This window comes from Bactrocera dorsalis, unplaced genomic scaffold, assembly GCF_023373825.1.
Source record: "Bactrocera dorsalis isolate Fly_Bdor unplaced genomic scaffold, ASM2337382v1 BdCtg150, whole genome shotgun sequence".
NCBI classification, from domain to species: domain Eukaryota; kingdom Metazoa; phylum Arthropoda; class Insecta; order Diptera; family Tephritidae; genus Bactrocera; species Bactrocera dorsalis.
In genome coordinates, this window is record NW_026038201.1 from 1 (window position 1) to 24,653 (window position 24,653).

The 24,653-nt window shown below is 34.0% G+C and overlaps 9 protein-coding genes across 9 annotated transcripts; 4 read left to right on the forward strand and 5 right to left on the reverse strand.

The window, feature by feature from the left end:
* Positions 1-4: 4 nt before the first annotated feature.
* On the forward strand, positions 5-7,219 carry LOC105230509 (atrial natriuretic peptide-converting enzyme; the record flags this gene model as incomplete). The annotated part of the gene is made up of 7 exons (XM_049461871.1): positions 5-497; positions 720-1,046; positions 1,112-1,295; positions 1,391-1,550; positions 1,633-1,756; positions 2,525-2,670; positions 2,727-7,219. Coding segments are annotated over 7 exons (1,770 nt in total), but the record flags the coding sequence as incomplete, so codon positions are not given.
* Positions 7,220-8,605: 1,386 nt separating this feature from the next.
* Positions 8,606-9,863, reverse strand: LOC105230508 (ribulose-phosphate 3-epimerase). The gene is made up of 4 exons (XM_011211296.4): positions 9,544-9,863; positions 9,294-9,479; positions 9,020-9,211; positions 8,606-8,853 (listed from the first exon to the last, which is right to left on the reverse strand). Exons 1-4 carry the CDS (start codon positions 9,727-9,729, stop codon positions 8,728-8,730), a joined length of 690 nt encoding a protein of 229 aa, XP_011209598.1. The 5' UTR covers positions 9,730-9,863; the 3' UTR covers positions 8,606-8,727.
* Positions 9,864-9,921: 58 nt separating this feature from the next.
* Positions 9,922-10,773, reverse strand: LOC105230507 (LDLR chaperone boca). Its single transcript, XM_011211295.3, has 2 exons — positions 10,545-10,773; positions 9,922-10,471 (listed from the first exon to the last, which is right to left on the reverse strand). The coding sequence occupies exons 1-2, from the start codon at positions 10,692-10,694 to the stop codon at positions 10,058-10,060; spliced, it is 564 nt and encodes a 187-aa protein (XP_011209597.1). The 5' UTR covers positions 10,695-10,773; the 3' UTR covers positions 9,922-10,057.
* A 225-nt stretch (positions 10,774-10,998) lies between these two features.
* On the forward strand, positions 10,999-11,946 carry LOC105230505 (hypothetical protein). Its single transcript, XM_011211293.4, has 4 exons — positions 10,999-11,154; positions 11,212-11,328; positions 11,394-11,544; positions 11,613-11,946. Exons 1-4 carry the CDS (start codon positions 11,095-11,097, stop codon positions 11,906-11,908), a joined length of 624 nt encoding a protein of 207 aa, XP_011209595.1. The 5' UTR covers positions 10,999-11,094; the 3' UTR covers positions 11,909-11,946.
* Positions 11,910-12,945, reverse strand: LOC105230506 (SOSS complex subunit B homolog). Its single transcript, XM_011211294.4, has one exon. It carries the CDS (start codon positions 12,845-12,847, stop codon positions 12,023-12,025), a length of 825 nt encoding a protein of 274 aa, XP_011209596.1. The 5' UTR covers positions 12,848-12,945; the 3' UTR covers positions 11,910-12,022.
* Positions 12,946-13,277: 332 nt separating this feature from the next.
* LOC105230503 (zinc finger protein 287) lies at positions 13,278-20,042 on the forward strand. The gene is made up of 4 exons (XM_011211290.4): positions 13,278-13,759; positions 17,422-18,600; positions 18,667-19,237; positions 19,291-20,042. Exons 1-4 carry the CDS (start codon positions 13,583-13,585, stop codon positions 19,935-19,937), a joined length of 2,574 nt encoding a protein of 857 aa, XP_011209592.1. The 5' UTR covers positions 13,278-13,582; the 3' UTR covers positions 19,938-20,042.
* On the reverse strand, positions 14,258-16,547 carry LOC105230502 (caspase-1). The gene is made up of 3 exons (XM_011211289.3): positions 15,879-16,547; positions 15,196-15,440; positions 14,258-15,138 (listed from the first exon to the last, which is right to left on the reverse strand). The coding sequence occupies exons 1-3, from the start codon at positions 16,064-16,066 to the stop codon at positions 14,585-14,587; spliced, it is 987 nt and encodes a 328-aa protein (XP_011209591.1). The 5' UTR covers positions 16,067-16,547; the 3' UTR covers positions 14,258-14,584.
* A 105-nt stretch (positions 20,043-20,147) lies between the features above and the next one.
* Positions 20,148-20,907, reverse strand: LOC105230504 (cytochrome c oxidase subunit 6A, mitochondrial). Its single transcript, XM_011211292.4, has 2 exons — positions 20,703-20,907; positions 20,148-20,574 (listed from the first exon to the last, which is right to left on the reverse strand). Exons 1-2 carry the CDS (start codon positions 20,800-20,802, stop codon positions 20,342-20,344), a joined length of 333 nt encoding a protein of 110 aa, XP_011209594.1. The 5' UTR covers positions 20,803-20,907; the 3' UTR covers positions 20,148-20,341.
* Positions 20,908-21,158: 251 nt separating this feature from the next.
* Positions 21,159-24,204, forward strand: LOC105230500 (translation initiation factor eIF-2B subunit delta). Its single transcript, XM_011211286.4, has 7 exons — positions 21,159-21,290; positions 21,474-21,521; positions 21,690-22,577; positions 22,643-23,050; positions 23,111-23,290; positions 23,360-23,487; positions 23,552-24,204. The coding sequence occupies exons 2-7, from the start codon at positions 21,498-21,500 to the stop codon at positions 24,108-24,110; spliced, it is 2,187 nt and encodes a 728-aa protein (XP_011209588.2). The 5' UTR covers positions 21,159-21,290; positions 21,474-21,497; the 3' UTR covers positions 24,111-24,204.
* The last annotated feature ends 449 nt before the right edge of the window (positions 24,205-24,653 follow it).

Here is a 24,653-nt window from a genome sequence, read left to right on the forward strand (position 1 = left end):
TCTAGATGCCTACGATGCACTGGTGGATGTGCGATGTTACGAATTAGTCTCACTGTTCCTTTGTACCCTATTTGTACCGAAATGCGGTTCGACCGGAGCAACTGTGCCACCTTGTAAAACCTTGTGCACTGAAACTATGCGACGTTGTGGTTTCTTCTTTGATGTGTTCGGCCTCAGTTTACCTGAGTATTTGAATTGTAAGCTCTTTAAAGATTTCGAAAGCCCCGAAGACTGTGTTGGACTCGACCAAGTGCGTGAGGTGATGATAGCATCGACGAACTCCAAATGCGATGGTTTTCAGTGTGATCAAAATCGCTGCTTACCCAAAGATTACGTATGCGATGGTCATTTGGATTGTAACGACCAAACAGATGAGGCCAAATGCGAACGATGTCAAAAGGATGAGATCTATTGTGGCGATGATCGTTGCATAGGTATAAATCACGTATGTGACGGCGTTATCGACTGTCCGTATGGACAAGACGAACGAAATTGCAGTAAGTAAACATATTGTCTACAAGGATAAGCATATAGTGGGCTTCAAACAATCGTACGAAAAGAAAAACAAAAGACTTAATACCTCATTAACCTCCTTTATTTACGAAAACACGGTTAGCGTCGAGGTGGTCTGGTGTTATTTCTTTTGACTGCCCGTCTCTGTATGCTTAGTGGAGGATAGTAAAATTACCAAGATGAATTTCATTTGTTCTTCTCAACAGTTCGTCTAAGCGATCGTAATGGCGATTTAGGGAAAGGCATGTTGGAATTCTATCGCATAAGCACACAAATGTGGACGCCAGCTTGTGTTAAAAACTGGGATCGCGCGGTATCCCCTTCAGCCGTTTGCTCTATGTTGGGTTATAGTGCCGTTAACGCCACTAGTGTGGTAACACTCAAAACACACCGATCGCTTATGGCATCCATAAATGTATCGACCGATATTTGGAATATGTATGCGAAAAAACATTCAAATTTGATGCAGGAATTCTCAAGTTGCTCACCCGACGAGGATTATCCAGTTGCTGAATTAACTTGTGCTAATTACGGTAAATTTCAAAAACAGTCGAAAATCGATTTTTCAATGCAATTTTAAATATAATTAATATTTCAGAGTGCGGAAAAGTTAAACGCGGACGCCACAAACCATCTCGCCGCATCATTGGAGGCTCACAGGCCAACCCAGGCACTTGGCCCTTTTTGGCCGCAATTTTAGGAGGACCTGAAAAAATATTCTACTGCGCGGGAGTTCTAATTTCCGACCAATGGGTGCTCACAGCGTCGCATTGCATAGGAAAGTGAGTGAATACATTAAATTAATAAATAGAAGTATATTTTAGGCCTCTAGCAACATGCACATACCCTCTTCACACATGTATGTAACTCATTTTAGTCATACCGTCATTGACCTTGAAGATTGGACCATACAGCTTGGTGTAACGCGCCGAAACTCCTATACATACACGGGGCAAAAGGTTAAAGTCAAAACAGTTATACCACATCCGCATTACAATACCGTAATCACACATGACAATGACATAGCACTATTTCAAGTAAGCTAATCACATGCTAATTAATGATCGAAGAATATTTTGAAGCCATATTAATATAAATACTTATGCTATGTGCTTTTAGCTGGCCACTAGGGTTGCATTCCATGAGCACTTATTGCCTGTTTGTCTGCCGCCACCCGGAATTAAACTGAAGCCGGATCAAATGTGTACAGTGATCGGTTGGGGAAAGCGTGACAATAAAGACCGTAAGATAATGATTCATTAACATTTTAGCTATACGATTGAAATTTAAACTAATATTTGTATGGCTTTGCCACGTTGTCTTCAGCTCGAGCAAAGGTTAGGTTAGGTTAGGTTAATCCAGTAGGACAATAAGCCACGCATAGACCAGTTTGGTCCTTTGCGATCATTGTCGCAAATTTTAACAGACTCTGTGGCCTCACTATCGATATCTCATCCAGCTTATCATACCGTGAGGACCCCAGATGCTTACAGCTAATGCAGGAGAAGTGCACAAGGGATGCCCTGCTTTAAGCATATATAGTTGTCTAGCGTAGCTTTCAGCGAAGAGGTCTATAGGTGGCAAATTTAGTGCCACTTCAAGAGCCGCTGTTGGAGTTGTTTTGAACCCTTTCCATTAACTGTCGGTAGGTGAATTTCCGCACGCCCGTCCATCATACTACTGCACCCTAGAGCAGAATTGGTCTAACTATTGCTGTGTAGCACATTTGCATGTGAGAGGGAGAGAGCTCTCAGGTTATGTCGAGCATCTACCTACACGCTTATAAACATTGCTGGCTTCCTCACCTCGTTCAAAAGTTAGTGAAGATACATAATTATTTCTGATCACTGTGAAAGCTGCTGTAGCCTTTATTCATTTAAAGCAAGTTCTAAAAATTTAACGAAAAATTTTATCAGTTGTGGCTCACTATTCGTTCTTTTAAACCAAACCATCGGCCAGACAGAGTCTACATCAAGTTATAAAACTTAGCTTATAAATATACGTATTTCAGCAAAATCAACATACGAACCAATTGTCAATGAAGTGCAAGTCCCGATTATTGGCCGACAGCAATGCGATGTTTGGCTTGATAATCTGACAGTATCCGATGGAATGATATGCGCTGGCTACGAGGAAGGAGGCAAGGATGCGTGCCAGGTATGCTTACGATTTAATAATACCGAAATAAATATCAATGAATTTAATATACACAGGGTGATTCTGGAGGTCCTCTCCTCTGTCCCTATCCAGGAGAAAAGGATCGCTGGTTTGTGGGTGGCATCGTGTCGTGGGGCATAATGTGTGCACACCCGAAACTGCCAGGCGTATATGCAAATGTGATCAAGTATGTGCCATGGATACAGGAGCAAATGGCTAAATATTCAAAACCTGAAAATGAAGAGAGACTGTCCAAATATGATGCACACCCAGGCGGACCAGATATTCTGTCCAACATAGCGACTGGACCCGTACGCAACAAGAAACCATATCACAATCAGAATCGCAGTCCAATGGACATTGATTACTACGACAATTATAAGAAGACCTAAACTAAACATTCAAATTAAAAGTTAAACTTAACGAAACCAGCACAAGAAAGGCATTATATTGTAAGTGAGATGTTCAATAAACCACAGAGAGAGAGAAGGCAGTCAAAATGTACGAAAATAAGTACATTGAATTTTGATAGACAATAATACACATATACATACATACATACTATATGTAAATTAGGCATAGAGAAACATTTCTACAAAGTGTTAGACAATACAGTTTAGTTGCGATTCGTTTGTATTTGACAAACAACAAATATATTCATATCCCTGTGGCATATTGCCATTTGAAAAATGGAATATGTTTACATAAAAAAAAATTACATTTAGGCAAAGAGTGTATAACAGCTATGCTTATACAAGTACTACAAGTTTTTTGTAATACATTAGTATTAAAGGGCACACTTTTGAGGGGAACAACATGTTACCACCAAGCACACACATATTATAACCGAACAAGTCAATTTCCGAATTTAAATGTCAATTGGACACAAAGTTCACAGCGTTTCCTTGAAGGGAACCATAGAAAATGTGACAAAATCCGTTAGGGTCAACCAAATATCAGCATATACATACATACAAACATAGAATGTACAACAAAATACAAAGAGTATTTTATATTTGTACATCATGTGGAGTTTATTATTGCCACAGTTTTATACTTTATTATAATTTTAAGAATTTATTCTTGACATACATACATATCTTTCAAGTTGTGTAGTAAAGTAACGGGCAAAGTGCGTACTTGCTCTGCGACAGCAAAGTTGCAATTGACGATTAAGATTTATTTTCAAATATATTGTATATGTACATATATGCACATATCTACTTCCGTTATCAAAGCTAACATTTGAGATGTATGCTTGTATGTATGTATGTGCCAGTGCGGCGACTCAAAACGGTAGTAAAACATAATGCAAATTATTCTAATTGAAAACATACCCACTCAAATCAAATATACACATACACACATATATATCTACATATATGTATGAAATATTTATACACACACATTTACATGCTACATACATACATATATGTATGTAAAACATGAATTTGTTACACGTCTATTAATTAGCAAATGTACACACAGAAAGCACATTTGCATAAATACCTACACATATGCATATGTACATAAAAATATGGTTATGATAAAAAAAAAAATATTTTTTTATAAGCAAACGGAAATATATAGTTAATTTTTATATGTGTACACGTATAAACTGTGCAAAAAGCTATTATCCTTGCAAAAATAAACCACACAAATTATTAAAGAAAACACATACATGCAACATAAAGTAGATTAGTTAATGTAAGACACAAGAAAGTGCATAGATACAAATATTATACATATGTATGTAGTAGTGAGGTATGTAGTCAATGACTGTAATATTGTTGTGTGAGCAAATGTTCAAAAATAAATAACTACAATAATGAAATAAGCTAAAAAGTAGGAAAGTTACTTATACCACATGCATTCATACTCTACGCACATCCACACAATCATATGTATGTATACCTATATCGAACATACATAATACATACGCGTTGTGTTATCCGAATGAATCTGCCTATTTGATGTGTGAACTATGGATTTTAATAAAAATTGAGACAATAAAACAAAGTTCAAAACCGAACGGGGTGAAATGGAATGCAGCAAATAAAGACAATGTACCGAAGACAATAAATTTGAAATTTGTAATTTGTAGAATGTGTTGTATTATATAATAAGGTAGAGTGATGATTTTAAATAGATTTATACATTAACAAATAATTTGCGCTTAGACGCACATGCATGGCCGAGGCCTAACATGCTGAAAATGAGTGATTTTTCATTTCGAAATGCAAAAAATAATTGAAAATTGATTTTTGTAAAACAGCAGTGCTGTAAAGAACTAAATTTTTAAGCGAATCCCTACCTAATGCTGAACGAACAATTTAAATTATTTGACATACGAATCGCTTTTTATTTATTTTTTGTGCTCGAAAAATATTTACCAATTTTTTTAGTTTAAAATATGTATATTTTTTAAATATTATTTTTAATTTAAAGACAATAAAACGAAACTTATTGTGACACACAAATTTAGTCCGGCGTGTTGTTGTAAGCTTCTAATTAGTAAAATAATAAAAGAAAAACTAAAAGAAATATATGCATGGGTTTCAGCTTTAACAATATGAAATTAATTAAATATATACATGCTGTCTATATATACATACGTATACACTATATATAGAAATGCTAATTTAGCCATACATACATATACATATACTATTTACAATTAGATGTTAATGTAATTACATAAAAGGAATACATAGTATCACGTGGAGCTGCAACCACAGTCTATAAGTAATAACCAAAGCTGATTTTTACCTCACTCAACCACATTCTTTTACGCACGAAAGCCATTATGCATATGTACATACGCTTTACATATGCATACAAATATATACATATATTATAGAAGGAGCTGTTAAATGCAATTTTCCAAGCAACAACTAAAGCATTGTATACGAACAGACATATGATACATTCGGGTATTCGTGTTTTTCAAAGTTAATTTTTCTTTTAAACATCCTCTGAAGTTGCAGTTTCTGTCCTAACACGAGTTCCACGCAATTGAAGTTATACATATGTATGTACATCAAATGACCTGAGCATTCATACAAGTGCCTTATTACTTTTGTGTTGCTTATACGACATGGTGTACTGCTTTCAAGCTCAGTAAACTTGTAAGAATGGTCAGTACACTCGATGTCTAATTTAAACTGCGTATAACTTTTAAAGGAGTGATGATATGAAAAAGTGATCAAGACCTTTTTTGTGGGGCAAAAAATTTTGTAATAGAATATCATTAAATAGAGTATCGTAATGTGATGAACATCATTCTTTTGAATTTTGTAGGTTTCCAAGAACCAATTCTTAAATTAAATTGCACAGTTTTCGTAAAACTATGTTACTTTTTTACTTGGCTTATCGATAGCCCAACCTTGATGCAAGAACTTTAACTAAACTCCTGAATAACTACCAATGCCTGTGTACGAGAAATCAAGAAAATTTTATTCGACTTCATTAAACTTGCTTTTCCGCTTATTATTAGTTTGCCTAAAATTTAGTTTAAAAGCCTCATATTTATGTAAGTACGAGTATGTATGTGTGAACGTATTTATGTTTTCATATACTATATGTATGTATGTACATTGAAGGGTATGTACACATGTATAAAAGGCAGTGCACCCATACGCACATTCACACAGCTTTATAATTTCGAACGAAGTGTTGTATACTTGAATTTATATATACACAGCTAAATATATACATACATATTATGTATAAAGCATACATACATATTTAGTATAATCTAAAAAACATGCAAAATTTAAGGAAGCAGGAATATAAAAAGAATGAGAATATTTACTATTTTAAATTGTGTGAGACAAATTTAATACGATTTAAGGCAAATAACAATAACAAAATTAAAATAGATTGTTTGTTTGTGATTAAAATCCATGCTGAATATATACATACATTTATATATGTATGCAAGTGCGAGTATATGAATAATGTACGAAGCATATAACCAATAAAAGTAGGAGTCAGACACATACATAAATTTACCTGCATATACATACATATATACATATACTGTTTGCTATCACACACACAACTAATACTCCAATTAGCGCAAGTACTATGTATGAATATTTATACCCTTAGCGAAGAAGAATAAAATTGTAACTAAAGTATAATATACCAAAAGTACATGTTTGTATGTTAGAAATTGTAGACAATACTATTTGAACGCATTTGCGGAGCAAAATAATGCGAAAAGAAGAAATGCATGCAGCGAAAGCTTACCATGCATGTTTCTGAGATTAGAAAAAAAAATAAAATAATATACCAGAAAACAAATACGACAATAAAACATGTTATGTACAATCATCCATTATAAACAAATACATATATATATATATATATATACAAGAACGTGCATGTATTGTTATAGCTATAGATATAATATACATATACTTATATATACATACATGAATATCATAAATGAATATACATATGAATATAAAATATTGTATTAGAGTAAAATATGAAGCAAACATACATACAAGTAGTGAATGCAAAAAGAAAACAACTTAATGTGATCATTCTGATAAAGTCAAAAACTGCTTTACTTTTATACTTTGCATACATACGACATAGTGATGATGTCGAAATAAAGGTGAAACTATAAATCTTATAGTATTATATACATTTGTAGTTAAGACAACAATGGAAATAATATGCTTACATATATACACTTCAAAACGCAAAAATTGTATGTTGAAACATAGCCAATACCTACATACATTCATATGTACTTATAACGACAATTTTATTAAGTTTTATTCTGAAACCTCATTTCTTTTCGTTCCTCTTATTCACTTACATATTCATTCAAACTCTTGTTAAAATCGCACATACATATGCAGAACCTACGTGCATATAACGGTATACAATTTTTGAATATCAGAAATCAGAAATGTCAACTTACAAATAAAATAATTGCATAAAGCACAACAAATCATATTATTATTTTTATAAGAAGTTCAACCATATTGATTATAAATTATTATAATTGTTTCTCAAACATCAGCATAGCTACAAATCATAAAAATAGAGCAAAATATTCGCACTTGTTAAAAATGCACAAATACCAAAATTCGGATGTAAGTAGGGGTTCAATCATTATCTGTTATGCAACAATTCCAAAACTTTACATAAAATATATGGTACATATATCTACATACATATGTTCTATAGTAAATCTGAACTGATTGCCTTAACTTTTATTTTTTATTTTTTTTTGCGAGTTTTCGCATTAAAGCGACCAACATTTCATTAATCATACTTTTATTTTAACAAAAGTGATGACAATAATATAAAATATAAGAAATGCTTTGCAATATATTCTTTATTAGAACCAGAGCTTGAGTCAAAATAAATTCACTTGAGTGACTTTAAAAATGCGTATGTATGTGCATATTATACATATAAATTTATAAAAATTCAATGATTAAACCGCTGTTGGTACACCTGCTTGCATTAATAATGAAATATTAATAGTTAAAAAAAAGTTCAGAGCGAATAAATAAACACATGACAATGCAAGTGATAAGAGAACACAAAAACCAAATTAACGCATACTTTAATGCAAAGTATATAATATGTGTATCTATGTATATAGATATAATACGTACATACCTATACATATACCATATATGAAATAAAGGAATAAAAACTGAATATATACATACATAAATGTTAATAAAAGTAAATAAATGGCACAAACTAATTTTGTGTTTTTAATGAAAGACAATTTTCTTTTTGTTGGAAATCATTATTTTTTTTTAATATTCTTTTATAAAATTCTTTAAAAAATATACAGTATTTTTTACAAATAAATTACCTCCCATTAACTCCCAAGGGCGCCTCAAATTTATGAGGCACCCGTTACTACTTATAACCCGAATATGTGAAAAACAACAAGCCGTATCAATAGTGTATTTGTAAAAATAACATATGTACATTATTCCACAAACGCGTCTCACATTTATGATGCAGCTGTCACAATTAATTTCCCGAATATTTTAAGAACAACCTGTCAGATCATTAGTGTACATGTGTGCATGCATCGTTTGTGTATTTTTGAACTGTGTCTCTAAGCAAGTTTATAACATTCCGCTGATTAGGAGCTTGTATAACAGCTGTTCCAGACACAATCATATTTGCGCCAGCCTAAAAAGAGTTTTGGTTGATATAGGATTTTTTTTTTGTTTTTAACTTGCACAAGGCGTAATTGCTTTGCACGATTTTGAGGATACGTGATTTTGAACTGTAACCATTGAATCCTTTAATCGATTCAAACATTCAAGCTTGTGAGTGCAAATGATATAAAACTTACTTTCGCACAAGTTTCTATAGTATTCGGGCCAACTCCTCCATCCACCTCTATGTCTAGATTAGGGTAATGAGTACGTAACCGCTCCACTTTTGGCATCATATTTGCCATAAAAGATTGCCCTCCAAATCCCGGTTCAACAGTCATTACTAAAACAACATCGGCCATATCAACGTATCTCTCAACTACTTGAACCTTTATTTTTAACATACAAAAAAAAAAAAAACAAATTGCACATATACTTTGTTAGAAAAAATATAAATGGCAAAAATCGTACCTCAGTGCCTGGTTTCAAAGCTAATCCTACTTTCATTCCTGATTCGCGTACTTTTCGGCAAACGTTTGCAACTTCTTCCATAACTGGTTCTATGTGGAATGTATAAAGATTTACACCGGCATCAGCCATAGGTTCAATCCATTGCTGGGGGCGGGATACCATCATATGAGTTTCGAAAAAATCTTTCTATTTATAATAAACACATAAAAGTATGAAAATAAAGTATCATTAATAAACGAGTTGGATTTACCTTAATTTTATTCCTTAAGCACTTGACTAGCGAGTGACCAAAAGTAAGATTTGGTACAAAGTGACCATCCATTACATCAAGATGGAGATAATCTGCACCATTATCTAGCAATTTTTGCGATTCGTTTGCCAAGTCAGCCAAATCAGCATTCAATATTGATGGACCTATTTTCGCTTGAACAGGCATTTTAATAACTATTAATTTATATATATTCTCTAAACGGAATGATTTTGAATCAGTAGAACAAATAAAATATGGATCGGTCAAATTTAAGGGTCGAAACTGTCATTAAAACGTGCAATTGAATTGAAGACCGGTTCACAATAGAGTTTATCAAAAGTTGGCAAACGAACATATAAAAAAATTCATAAAAACCGATTTGAAGAATGATATCAAATGCATTTTTATTAATTTAAAAAATATAAACTTCCATTTTCAGCTTAAACATATTTTGAGAATCCAACACTTTTTTTATAAAATAAGATAATCTCCAAAGAAAGTGGAAAATATAATTTTATAGTTCTTGTTTCTCTTTTGTAGAGTCATTGCTGGTGCTCCACTCGCCGGGATATTCTTTATTTTCAATTGTGACTCCTTTGCAACGCGTTTGTTTTATTAAAAAATCTTTTGCATCCCAAGCTTGAGAACCGTCCTTAAAAAGAAATATTGCTCTATTATCATCCACCATATATCGTTCAGCTTGTATATGATTGTTCCAAAGACTTGTCTGCCACAACTTAGTAATTGTGTCAGCTTCTTCCCGTGTTGGATCTCCACCCACAGAAACGAATGTCATTAGAGTACGCCCTTTTTTAGAAGCTTTTAACAAATCTTCTGGATTTTTGCTATCGAGATTTGATAAGTCAATTTTTGGCTGAGGACGCAAGTGTTCAGGCAACTCATCGGGTTCTAATGGCTCTTCGTCTTCCTAAAACATTTTCACGCAAAGCCAAACTTATATTTCTTCAATAAAACAATTAAAATACAAGAATTTAGCTAACCTCCCATTGGTCTAGCAGACGCTCCATGTCAGCATCGGTAAAATCACGAATATCTTTTTTTGCCCACTCAGGTTTTTTGTCATCTTCAGCCCTTTTTGTTAAAGTTTTTGGAACTAACGCCACTAAAGCGAATAAAAGCAAAAGCCGCATAGTTTACAAAATTTTATATAAATTTTATTCAGCTGTTCACAACACACACGTAAACAAAACAATACTCATATGTATGAACAAACGCATTCGTAAATATGAAAATAATAGTTCACAATTGTCATGTACACAAATATTTTAATTTTGAGTACAACCCAAATATTATAATAGGTTTAATATTAATATATAAATTTTTTAATTATATATGTAACTGCAGATATTTTTCCAGCTTCACTCTTTGTTATTGGATTTCGATTTCAGAAATATTAATAAATAAAAAGTTCGTATTTAAAAATATTTCGTATGTATATTGTGAATAGTGGTGCGTTCAGCACTGTTGTACTCATTTACAGCGTCAATATTAATTTGAATTAGTATATTTATATTTATTAGTTCAAAAATTATGTTATTAAACAATTTTGGTGAACCGGTGTCTTTGGAGGAATTTGCAGAAAAACATTTGGTATACATATTTATATTATTATATTTCTTCTTTAAATTAATCTCTTTTTTTAAACAGGATCGAAAGTCACCATTATTGCTGTCCAGCACTAAACTTTTAAACAATTTTCCAGAGGATTGGTGTGGCACTGTGTACACTACCCGCCGAATTATTAATGAATCTAAAGAACTTTTGGTGAGCGAATTTTAGTAAAATTATTTGCAATCTAAACATAGTGAATGAAAATGTATTTAATTAAGTTGCTTAAATCGACATCACCATATCGTATCGGAGAACTAGAAGAAAATAAACCAACGGTGGTACACCTGCCGGAAGATTCCCATATTACTGTAACTGCATTTCCTTGGACCAAAGAAAAAGAGGAGCCGAAATTAATTTTTCTTATTAAGGGTATATATTCCAAATCAATATATATACTTGTAATATTGCTTTTATAAACTTACTTTTATACATTCTAGATGAATATCTAACGCGGATATGTATAGATACATTCACCAAAACTTTAAACAGCATTATATCAAATGATATTCTGCGAGGTTTTATCAAGGAAGGAATAGATGTAGTTCACTTTAACGACAAGTTCGCTATGGGCTCTAATCCTAAAGATCCGAAAATCCAACACACTTGGTCCAGCCTACATTTGTTGACTTATCTCATTCGTCCAAAAAAAATATGTGGATTTTCAGAAACGACACTTCCCAAATATATTACTCAGTGCTGTAGTAAACTTGATATTAATAAATGTGCATATTGAATTTTGAGAATAAATTGTTATATTTTTTTGAATAACTATTTACTTTATTCTTCATTATGTATATGCATGCAAGTTTAGATGTTAAAAATACGTTTATATATAGATTATTATTTTTCATCTGCGTTCATTCTTAAGATTACTAGAACGTGTTGCTCCAGTGCGCCCGCCTCGATTTGGTTTGCTACTTTGCGATTGCGCTCCAGTACCTGCAACAGTCACTGCTTGTGTTGTTTGTTGCACTGAAGTGCTAACGCTTGTATTACCAGGCATTTGACCACTTAATCCGCTAGTAAGCTGTTGTTTTTGAGGTGTTTGTCCTATTTGCTGAATGTTACCTGCTTTCGCAGTAGTTGTGCTCCCTGGCTGTTGAATGCCTCCTCCCAAAGAAGTTCCAATCAACCTTTGTCCTACTTGATTCGAAGTCACAATACTACCATTACTGCCAGCTTGAGACACTTGTTGCGTAGGTGCTACGACACTAGTAGTATTTGGTCCAACAGTTGGACCAGTGGCGACACCTGTATTTGGCAATAACTGAGGATTCCCAACAATACCTCCTAGACCCTGTGACTGTTGTTGCTGCTGCTCAGGTCGTTTGGGTTCACTCATATTTATTTGTTCGTTAAAAGTCATACAAAATTCTCCAATTTTATAAACTTCTCCATTTTTTCCAGAATATAGTGTCAAACAGTGGCGCCAAATTGATGCATATCCCTTCGTTAACTTGATGATATCACCGGGTGCTATAAGTTTGCCCGGTTCATCCCAAATGGACACATTTATGCAAGCAGAATGGTCACCAACTTTAAAATTGCGCACCTCTCTATTTTCTTTAGTTACCGTGGCGGTTCCAATTTCTAATACTATGAAAATGACATTGATGTTTTTTAATCCAGGTTTAATATCTTTTATAAGTATGCTGCATTCACCATTGTACATTATGAATATTTTATTTTAATATTATTTTACTAATGTGCAGTGAAATAAACAAACAAATGCCGCTCTATTGTCAAAAATAACCCAGCAGTGTTGTAAAACGTGCAATCAGAGCTTTTAACTTAGCAGCTGGAATACACTGAACGAGTGTAGCCAAAAGTAATCAGGCAAAATGTTAGTTGTTTAACAAGATATTGAAAATAATAAAAGCTAATATTTCATCATGTTTTGTGAAATATGGAGTTACTTCAAATTTATGTACTTTATTATTTATTTCATGATATAAATTGGCAACTTAGTATTTGTATCGCATATTCGAACTGGCCCTAACGAGCACAGCGCCATCCATGAGTGAAATAACTACTTTCAAATGGGGTATACGCAATGAAGCATAATACCGCAGTATCTTCATAATTACTTCGAAATTTAACATTTTTTAGACAAAAGATTGTAGTTTGAATTTCAAATTTTCATTGAAATATTAAAGATTGTACAAGTTTGTTCATATTAATACAGCAGACAATTTAGAAAATAGTAATGACTTAAACTCATGTCATCGAAATATTGTCTCCGAATATTTTCGAAGATTTTTCGAAATGCCACAGTTGACAAGTTTTTTGCATCTAAGCCAACATCCACCATTTTTATGAATGAACAGAAATTGCATTAATTTGTAAATAATTTGTTCGGAATATCACTTTCTCTAAAAGTTAAGTTCAGTTAAATTGTGTTAAAATAATGGCGACCAGTGAGGTGCAACGAGAAGCTCTGACCGCTGAGTTGAAAATAAAATCCATTTGTCGCTTTTGCCTTACTCAAGGACCAGACGATCTAACTAACATATACGCGAAGGACGCTCCAGTTAAATCATTACTTCCACTGCCGGTGGAAATAATGGCGGTGGCATCTATTGAAGTAAGTAATCTATTTGTCATAAGAGTGAATTTAAAAGCGAACATCGTAAGTACGTAAATTATGTTTTTCGGAATCATAGCCAGTGCCTGGTTTGTTTCTAAATAACTAAATTTGTTTTGATCCGTGCTAGTGTAACACAACTGCACAGAAGTATAAATAAACGCGCGCTTTAATTGACTATTTTGAAAACAAAAAGTTATATATTAGTTTGCGATTGCAATAATTTTAAACAAAGAGATACCAAGTGGTTAACAAAACAGCCGATACATATGTACACATATGAATAAGGCTTCGTACGAGAAGAACAGATTTTCCCGAAACCACCATAATACTTCCAATCCAAGTGGTGGGCATCCGAAAACTTTATTCTAACTTTAGTTTTTTTATAAATAAAAAAATGCATTTTATCAAACAATAATTTGATCTGTATCAAAGACGCACACCCACCAAGTATTTCAATCAAATGGCGCCACTAAACTCATGCAGAAATAAAACACCTTTGTTTAATTCAAGTCAATTCAATCTTATATTAAAAATACAATTCTTTCATTTGTATGTTATTCAAAATACAATAAATTTCAATAAATGGCAAAATTAAAGCAGTGAATATGGGAAGCAGTTCAGTCTCTGCATTTAATACACTCTTGAGGTGTTTGTATGCAGTTGCACAAATTAATGATTTCTTAATGATTATGTATATATCAACTCCTTTCAGTTCAAAAATAATGTACCATATGTGTACAATACTACAAAAATACCTTTCTTTTTTCAATCAAATTGCACATTCCACTATTTGAAGCAGGTGTTCAAATGTTAATGTGTAATTTATGTGGCTTTAGATGGTTTGTCTGTGAAGCGCAATATACGCGTTAACATCGAAGTAACACATGGAATTTGTTTCTGCTGATGCATTATCGGACAATCTGGAACGCATGATTCAAAATCGACAGCAACACGCTGATTAACGAATGTTAGTAATGTCAGTATATCATGTTTTTTGCCATTCTTATTCAGTTCTTCTACTAGTGATTGCATAAACCAAGAGCCGTTAGTGGTGTTGCGCCATGAGTAGAAGCCAGGTATTGTGGAATAGGCAATGAGAAAATCAGCGTGTACAGGAATCTTGTAACTCATTGATGTTTCGCCGTCAGTTTCGGTTCTACACATCATAACCCCAGGATCAAAATGGTCACCTTGACAAGCTTGGATAAAAAATAATTTAGGCTTTCCGGCCAGAGTTGGGCAAGTGTGAGCCGAAAAATAGTGCCAAATTGTATCTAATTTGTATTGAACGTCCTTTGCGTAGAGATATCCATGTTCACCATGTGATAATATAGCCACCACGACACAGTCATTATCCGTATGATCTTGAGAGGCAGCTGGAAGAGAAGATGTTGATAAAATATGTGAATAATATAAATGTAGAATTTTTTTACCATGGTCCACATGCTTTAGAATCTCTCTCAATTTACAGTCTTTAAAAGTATTTACTTCGAAGTGCAATTTCTTCAGAGCAGCACTAAGATTTTCGCAGTCTACATTGGTTCCTTGACGAGGTTTTAGAGATGGTATATCAAAATTTTCATGATTAAAAATTAGAGCAAGACCCCGATTCTTATGATTCATATTATATTGGCTAGCGTGACGCTCAGTGGGCATATGCGCAGTATATTTATGGAATCTGCAACAATAAAAAAATTATTAGACCACAAAGCTTATCACATATGTATGTACATATATTATTTATAGATGAAAAGTTAAAGTGCCAGAAACTTAAACGTTTTTTGGTAGACAAAAAAATTGTTTTTTTTTTATTTTATGTCATCTAATAAACCGTAAATTTAATACTTGCTAATATTTCGATTATATTTTTTTATATTTTAAACAAAAGTTGTAAGGGAAGGAAACCACACCGAGTCTCAAAAAAGTTACAATACGTTTTTTATTGTGAGAATACTTGAATTAAGAAGATTGAACAAATTTTAAAATCCAAATTTGAATATAAGATTGAATAACTTATCAACAAACGATATCTTACACGCGGCTTCAAAACAAAGATAACATTTAAAAAATATTGCAACATTTTTAAACACTATTTATCTACATTATCAATACATACCCTGCACTAACATCTTCACCTACTCCACTGCTGCCTTTATTGATTCCAAATGAATTAATTGCACCGGCAGTGGGTTTTTCTCGTCCCGTTGGTTGTGCATCTATTTTATCTATACTTTGCATCAACATGCTTGTTTTTTCCATTCTCCTTATGTATTCGTAGTTTATGGCAATACACTCGTCCGTCATCACGTTATTTCGATACGATTACAAGAACAGTAGGGATCTTTCCTTTTAGTCGGTTTTTCCTTTGACTATACCTTCGTATAGCGCTACTTTTTAATTTTGATTGATACTAAAAATCTGCGTAGTTTATTTTTCCTTTGTAGGCAAGTTATAGTTGAGTGACCTAAAGCTAGGTAATGCTTTCAATAAAACTGCAGCACTTATTGTATTCAATGTATCTCGCTCCTGCGCGCGGCAGCTGTGCTTTGACGAAATATTTTCGTTTAAATCATTTCCAATTGAAATATTTAATCAACGATTAGTCTTAATAAAACAATTCTCTACCAAAAATGGATATACCACTTTTCGAGCATTGCCGTACACAATTTAACTTGAGGTCAGTACATTTATTACTAAACTGCACTTCCACTACTCAACTGACTACAAAAGTCGAAGTTACAAACAAAAGCAATAGCAGACTGCAAGCGAATTTAAAAGCCAAAGAAGAATGACCAAAAACTGATAAACGTGAGACGCGGTGCAATCTTGGAATCGGAACAGAACAATGGCAGAAAACGACCATTTTTTGGAATTTTGAAAACAGTGCTGCGTTTCTTAGCAATGTTGTTTTTGAAAATGCTTAATAACATACTTTATAATATACTAGGGTACTGGAAAATTAAGTTTAATGGTTTTAATTATATACAGAAAACGTTTATCCAAACCTTTGCGTATAATAATTTCTTTGAATACATTACGCTGCAGTTACATGATTATGAGCTTGCATTTAAGTTGATCACACAGACCACTTGTAAACACGATTAGAATGAATAGAAATAATTTGATGATCAGAATTAAACAAGACACCATTCGGTAAAGAACAATAAAAGCCGTTTTCTTAATGTCTGGTTAAGTTTTGGGTAGCTTAAGCAAGACTACTGCTTTCGGTAAAGAACCTTTTTTTTAACCATAACTTAACTGACAGATGGCTTCTAACCAGGCATTGTGAAAACTGCTCTTCCAACATTTGGGGCTTTAAGCATTTTGAGTTTTATTTTTATTTACTATTCATTTGATTCGCTCTGTGACTGCAAATTCAAAATAAAAAGAACAAAGGAAACATCCGGTATTGTATTTAAATTGTAATATCCTGTAAAAACAGTCAAATAATAAGTAGATATGTAGATATAAAGTTACATGGAGTAAACGTAAAAACGGTCGATAATTAAATGAAAATTTATCCGGCCTACAAATGTCACCATAACAGAAATTTAATAATCTACTATAACAATTTTAATTTCCTACTATGTTAAATAATCTATTATAATTTGAATAGGTGCTCCTTTAAAAAAAAATTAATGGCAATAAATATTTTTTAGGTTTTTCTCAATGACGGGATGCCCTCTTCAGTTTGTTTGAAATGCCGTCTGACATTTGACTATTGCTACCGTTTTAAACAAATGTGTAAAAAGGCGGAAAATCTCTTGAGTCAAGTTCCACTTTTGGGCGAATGGCCTTCTCCCTTAATGAAACCAATAATACCGCCAGAACTTTTACAAAAACAATTAACTACACACAAGGAAAATAAAAAACCAATTCCACAATTGAAATATCCTACTAGTAAGGAGCAATCTCAACAACCATCGCAGTCTCAACAAAGTTCTTTAGTTATTTCGAATGTAACAAATATTAAACCAACGAGTTTGTCAGTATCAACTCCCAGAAAAATTCTTAACTCAAACCCGGCTCCGCTTCCAGAACCACCAGTACCAGCTCGTATGAAAAAGACTAAAAATGTAGAAACATTTACTTTTCTTACAAAAGTAGAGAACAATGAAGAGATTTCATTTGACGATGTACAACGCTTAATAGCTTCTGAAGATGGCGAGTTTACCAAACTGGAACCTCAAGACTATGAAGTAACTCCAGCAAGTACTTTTACAAACATAATAAAGAAGAAACCTAAACTTTTAAATAAATTCTCAATGCGCATACTCAATAAAGAAGCTGACGTAGATGCCGAACCACGGCTCAAGCTACCGGAAGTAAAGCACGACGAGGACGGTAACGTTTCCATTGTTACCGAAATATTGGATCCTAATGAGCCGTATGAAAATGAATCAGATCCTATAAAGAACGCAGCACCTGTGAAGACAAATGTTTTTCCATGTCCACACTGCTCCCGTACATTCCCTCTACTGCAACTGCGTGATATCCATTTAGTAAATCACACACGTGAACGACATTATCCATGCACAGACTGTGACCGTTCATTCTTCTCTAAGTATGATCTTCAAAAACATACAGTTATACATACGGGTGAACGAAAGTACAAGTGTACTGTTTGTGACAGAGGATTCACTAGACCAGCACTTTTACAAAGACATGAAAAAATACACACAGATATACCTAAGTTTCTTTGCGTATTCTGTGAGAAAGCATTCTTGTCGAAGGATGCCATGGAAAAGCACGCTGAGCGACACCGAAAAAACCGTCCCTTTAAGTGCAAGGTCTGCTCTAAAGCATTTGCCTTTAAACAAGGCCTGGAACGTCATGAGGTAACTAAAATTGTTTTTCGTATTATTTGAGACTCGGTAAAAGTAAAAGTAATGTATGTATTTCAGGTGGTTCATTCGAGGGAACAGCCTTACCCTTGTCAATATTGTGACCAAAGTTTCTGTACACAATCGAAATTAGCTCGTCATTTGGTGGCACATGCAGGTGACCGACCTTTTCCTTGCAAGTTTTGTCCGAAATCATATTTGCTTTCACATCATTTATCGCGTCACATGCGTACCCACAAGGAAAGTGTGGTTATGTATTCATGTAATGAATGTGACCAGGTGTATAGGACTTGTAACGAACTTGTTATGCATTCAACTGTACATGCTACCGATACTTTGACATGCCCTCTCTGTCAACAAGTGTTCGAGGATGTAGATTCAGTGACATCACACATTATGGAGCATGCCAATAATGAGTCGTTTCCTTGTGAATTCTGCGATTTAATATTTCTTACATATAATGAACAAAATTACCACGTTAAAAGTGCACACGCTTCTGATGTAGCAGCATATAACGAAGATGAAAATAATACAAAACGAAAGAAACATTCGAGCGATGAAGAATATGAAGAAACTATTGAGGAGTTTCTTTATGATGACGATGCTGATTTGGATATTAACACAAATCAAAGTAAAGCTTTTTTATATACAACTGTATATTTTTTAATTTTATTCAATTTTCAGGTGTCAATAATGAAAAGCAAAAGAACTCTGAGGAAACCAAAATGGCTAAAAATGAAGATGAGGAACAGTATGAGGCAGAGTATCTAAAGATAGAAGAATTCGGAAATGCAGACGAGGAAATGGTTGCAGAAGTCTTATCTGAAATAAACGAAGACCAAGAACCCGCTTTTAAAAAAAGTAAAGTTAACCATAGCAAGGAAAAGGTGCAAGTTCTTGAAAATAAAATCATTCCAATGCGTCGTAAAGCCACCAACAGAAACCCTCAGAATGCGGAGCAAAGCACATCTCAGAAATCAAGGATTATTGCAAACCAGAATTTAGTAGCCAGAAGAGGTAGGCCTAGCACAGTTTCTCATACAACAAATGAGAAGAATGCGCCGAACGATGATAATAAAAATGATACCCCTACATCTAGCAAAAATTCAAAAGGCTTAGAAGCTTTAGGCTCAAGAAGTAAGCAAATTGATTCTAAAGCTATACTACCTAAGATAGATGGAGTATCTCCATCAGGTGAAAAGGGTGTTCGGGTGCAAAAAATTGTAACAAAAGCTGAAGCCGCTGCTATGGTTAAAGATGGTCGTATACGAATTAATGAAGGAAAATTTATACGAATCAAGGATGGAAATTCCCCAAAGTCATCGAAATAAGAATGTTATTATATATTCTTCATACAAATATTATTAAATGGAATATCTTATATAAATATATACTTACACAATATCATTTGTACGTTCCAAGTACATTAATAATTATCAGTATTTGTATTATTTATGAATTGTTGGTACGCATATTGTCGTTCTCCATTTTATAGATTTCTATTGTAAGTAGTACTGTTTAGCACGATGATTGTCAACCAATTATTGAATTTTTTTATCCCAATTTACGATGGAATTATTTATTTATTAATAAAATCATTGATGGAATACAATTTTTCATAAAATAACAGTAAGCCAAAGCAACAAATTACTCGGAGTAAATTGAGCTAGTCCATTCAAGATTTTCGGTAGTATGCTCCTCCCTAGTTTTGCTACAAGCTATAGTGCTTTATAAATTAATGCTCATAACCATCGGGCAGTGGGTTGACATGGGGGTTATGGAACAAGCTTTTATTGCCTTCTCCCCATGGGAAACGTTTCTCGCGACGACGTAAATACTCGTATTTGATGAATTCCGCGCGAGGGTGATCGTGCTCTTCCTGATGCTTGAGGTAAGCATTCAACATGCAAAGACCTACAGCAGGGATTGCAACGAAGAATGAAAGACGCTTCCAAACTTTGTAGCCACCTATAAGAAGAAATATTTTGCTAAAAAACCATTATATGAACTTATATATTAGGAAAATTACATAACCTCCTACTTGGTAACCTCCTGAAATGAAGTCAAAATAAATCATTTTGAGCGATAAAATTTACCTGAGTGTTCGCCAGCCGTGGCGGCAGTAACTCCAGCTTGGGATCTATTTAAGCTAATAGCAATTTGACGACGAATAACTTGTGAGAGAATCGCAGACATTTTTCTAGCTTTAATCGTAAAATCCAAACACAAATGAAATTTTTTTAATTAAATCGATTTGACTTTTCTGACAACTGACAACTGACGGCTGGCAAGTGCTTGAGTTGCCACTTGTATTTTATAGGATGAATAATTATGGTAAAGAATTTTTGGGTTGGATTTATTTTTACCAGTACTTAAAATATAACGAAAATGAGCATGCACATATATAAAAAGGTTACTAATTTGACTGGAGAAAAAGTTTTACTTATTTTTGATTTACTTTCTTAAATATTTAAAAAGCAATTGTTGGCATATTTGTTATTGATGATTTTTATACAGAGAACCACCCTGTAGATGTTATGGGATTTATCAAAGTGTATGTTTTGACATTTTAAGTTGATGTCGTGAGCAGATTGGTTACATTTTATTAGTTAAAATCACTGGTGGAAAGATACATATATAACTCATAAATAAGCAATTATTTTTATATAGTTGCAAATTGCACGGTAAGTTTTGTGTTTCTTAGATTTAACTTGGGACGTGTTCCTATTATGGGTGCACCTAAGCGTGAATGTATTTCAGATCAAGCGCTGATCACCTGCTTTTACAAAATGTGTGTGGAAGTTTCATCAATAAATATCAGAAAATAATATTTGTTTATTTGTTCTTTATATATTTTCACTGCTCAGTCGTTTAAACGAGTAGCGTTAAATATGTCCGGTACTCAGGATCATAAGGTACATACACACATAACTATACAATTTTCTCCTTCCCACATTTAACCCACATCTGTTTGGCAAACGATTTCATCTCCATTTGTATATTTTAATTTTATTAGTTTGCTATTCATATAATTCACAAATATAAATATTTGCGAGGTATTTAAACATGAGAACAATTCGCAGGTATTACTTGCAAACCAGGATAAGAAAAGCGAAGGAATCACTGCAAAGAAGAAACGACCTCGTCAGCGTCTCCGTAAACGAAACAAAAGATATATCAATAGTTCTGAATCAAAAGTTGAATATTTGGAAGCAGACGAAGAAAAGGCAAACGGAATTCCAGATAATACATTGGGACTGCAGTTAAGCGTTCATCAAATACCTAATAAATTTCACATAGAAGTTTCTCAGTCATCTTCTGAATCTGTATCTGTCGAGATATCTGAAAAGATTGGTACAAAGGAGGTTTCTCAACATATTTTACCAAAGTCTCTCGAACTTCCAAGTGATGAAATAAAAGAAATAATTCCAGATACCTCAAATATTTTATATCAACCACAAATAATACCACAAACTCTAACGAATATTCAAAATTCAAATTCACAAAGTAAACATAATTTAGGACTTGGAAAGGAAGCCATCATAAAAATCGCAATGTCAGCAAAATCTGCTCCTGCCGCTACTAATTCTTCTGCTGGAAAATCTCGTGAGGAGATTATGGCCGAACGTGAAGCTAAAAAACTGGCAAAACAAATGAAAAAAGCAAAGAATTTGGGCGTCAATTCAGAAGCTGCACTCACAACGCCACCGGTTGTTGGTAGCTCCGTAGCAAACGCTGTTAGCCAAGAGCAGGCTACAATTACTAAACCTGCTTCAAATGTAATTGACATTCACACATCTGCTGCTGTTGAAAAAAGTCGTGAGCAAATTAAAGCTGAACGTGAGGCCAAGAAGAAAGCAAAACAAGCACTGAAGGAGGCTAAAATCTCCGACGTAAGTGAGATAACTGCCAAATTGGATGACACTAAAATTACAGAAAACTTATCTACCAATACCATGCAGGAAGAAAAGGTTTATCTACACTTTTTATTATGTTTCCGAATTCAATATGGTTATATAATTTTTTTTATTTTTAGAAAAAATCTGCTTTGAGTAAGTCGGAAAGGCGTGCTATACAGGAAGCTCAGCGAGCAGCTAAAGCACAGGCACTCGCACAAAAGAACGTGACGCCAAAAGTAAAGCCTACAGCCACCAGTGTCAAGCAAGCCACTAAACTCCCAACAGATCCGACAGTAAAGGCCGCTGTAAATACTTCTAGTTCTTCACCAACAAAAAGCATTAGCCCTGTGACAAAGTCTAATCGCATAAATGATTGCAAGGTGCGCCTCTTCAATCACTTGGAAAAAGCAAGACAGGAGGCAAATTTGTTTCTCAACAATCCACACATACATCCGAGTATCGCTCGTCTGGGAGAGCAGTACGCTCAACGCACAATTGTCGGTTCAAATGCACGCTGCATTGGATTTCTCAATGCGCTGAAAATGGTGAGACATTGTATGTGTGTTTTTAGTTAGCTTAACATTATATTGAATGTTGTGTTGCAGGTTATTCGAGACTTTGAGACGCCGCCAAAGAAAGAGTTCGCACGCAGCTTAGAAACGACAATCACGAATAGTGTCGAACACTTGCAGAAATGCCGACCGCTTGCAGTGTCCGTAAGCAATGCATACAAACACATTAAACATGTGCTGACGCAATTGCCAACTGATCAACCCGAAACAGATGTAATAAAATAAATTTGTCTATCACTTTCTACATTAATATTTACACATTGGTATTTCTTGTGCTTGCAGCTAAAAGAGAATTTATGCCGTTTCATCGACACCTATATTGAAAATCAAATTGGCAAAGCGGCTGAAGCGATTAGCTACTCTGTGCAGGAAAAAATCTCAAATGGCGATGTTATACTCACATTTGGCTGGTAAATTGCATAATATTTGAATATCTTTATGTTTATATTAAACATAATCGCTCTCTATCTACAGTTCGTCATTGATAACGTACATTTTTGAGGAAGCACTACGAAGACGTGTGGATTTCCGCGTCATCGTAGTGGATTCACGTCCATTCTGTGAGGGTCAGGAACTGCTGCGACGTCTCACCGTCAAAGGAATTCCTTGTAGTTATGTGCTCATCAATGCTGTTAGCTTCGTTATGCCGGAATCAACCAAAGTATTATTGGGGGCGCATGCACTGTTGGCTAATGGATATGTTATGGCACGTACTGGTACCGCACAAGTTGCACTAGTTGCACACTCATTCAATGTGCCTGTTTTGGTGTGCTGCGAAACGCATAAATTCAGCGAACGCTCTCAAACAGATGCGATCGTGTATAACGAACTGGGCAATCCTGATGATCTGATAAGAAGCGCTCAATGCAGCCTGGCGAATTGGCAGACGAAGGGCAAAATGTCACCTTTAAATCTTATGTACGATATTACTCCACCCGAACTAGTCACTGCAGTGGTCACCGAAGTGTCCATACTACCCTGTACTAGTGTGCCAGTGATATTGCGTATAAAACCAACTGAAATCGGTTATTAGACAGTTTGCTAAAAAAAATCGCTTTTCATCAACTAAATACACTTGTGGTAAATAATGCTGTAATAAAACTACTCAACTTTTGAGTAAAATTTAATTTCTTGTTTTGGGCGTTTAAGCATTTATTGTATTTCTTTTTTAATTCTCAATATACTACTATTTTTTAAACTACATAATCATGTTATAGACAACGAATAATGACTGATTGTTTTTGATTTTGCCTTGTGCACAACTAATTTGTCACCTAACACATGTGCATAGCTTTGTGTCGAACTATGAGAACTTAAAAATGCAATACGTATATTCCTACTATACACAATAATTATATTCGAATTTAAAATAATTGCGCAGACATAAAAATGTGCCTTCATTAACAAAATTGTGCACTTTCGATTATGCTGGTGTTGGTTAACTACTTTCAAGGTGAGAATTTGAAACACTCGAAATTTTATAGAAAAAAAATCAGATCTTAGTTATATTGAGCGCTGATTTTCGCATAGTTGCAGGAATGCCGAAGATATTCATATGAATATTCTAAAACTGCAT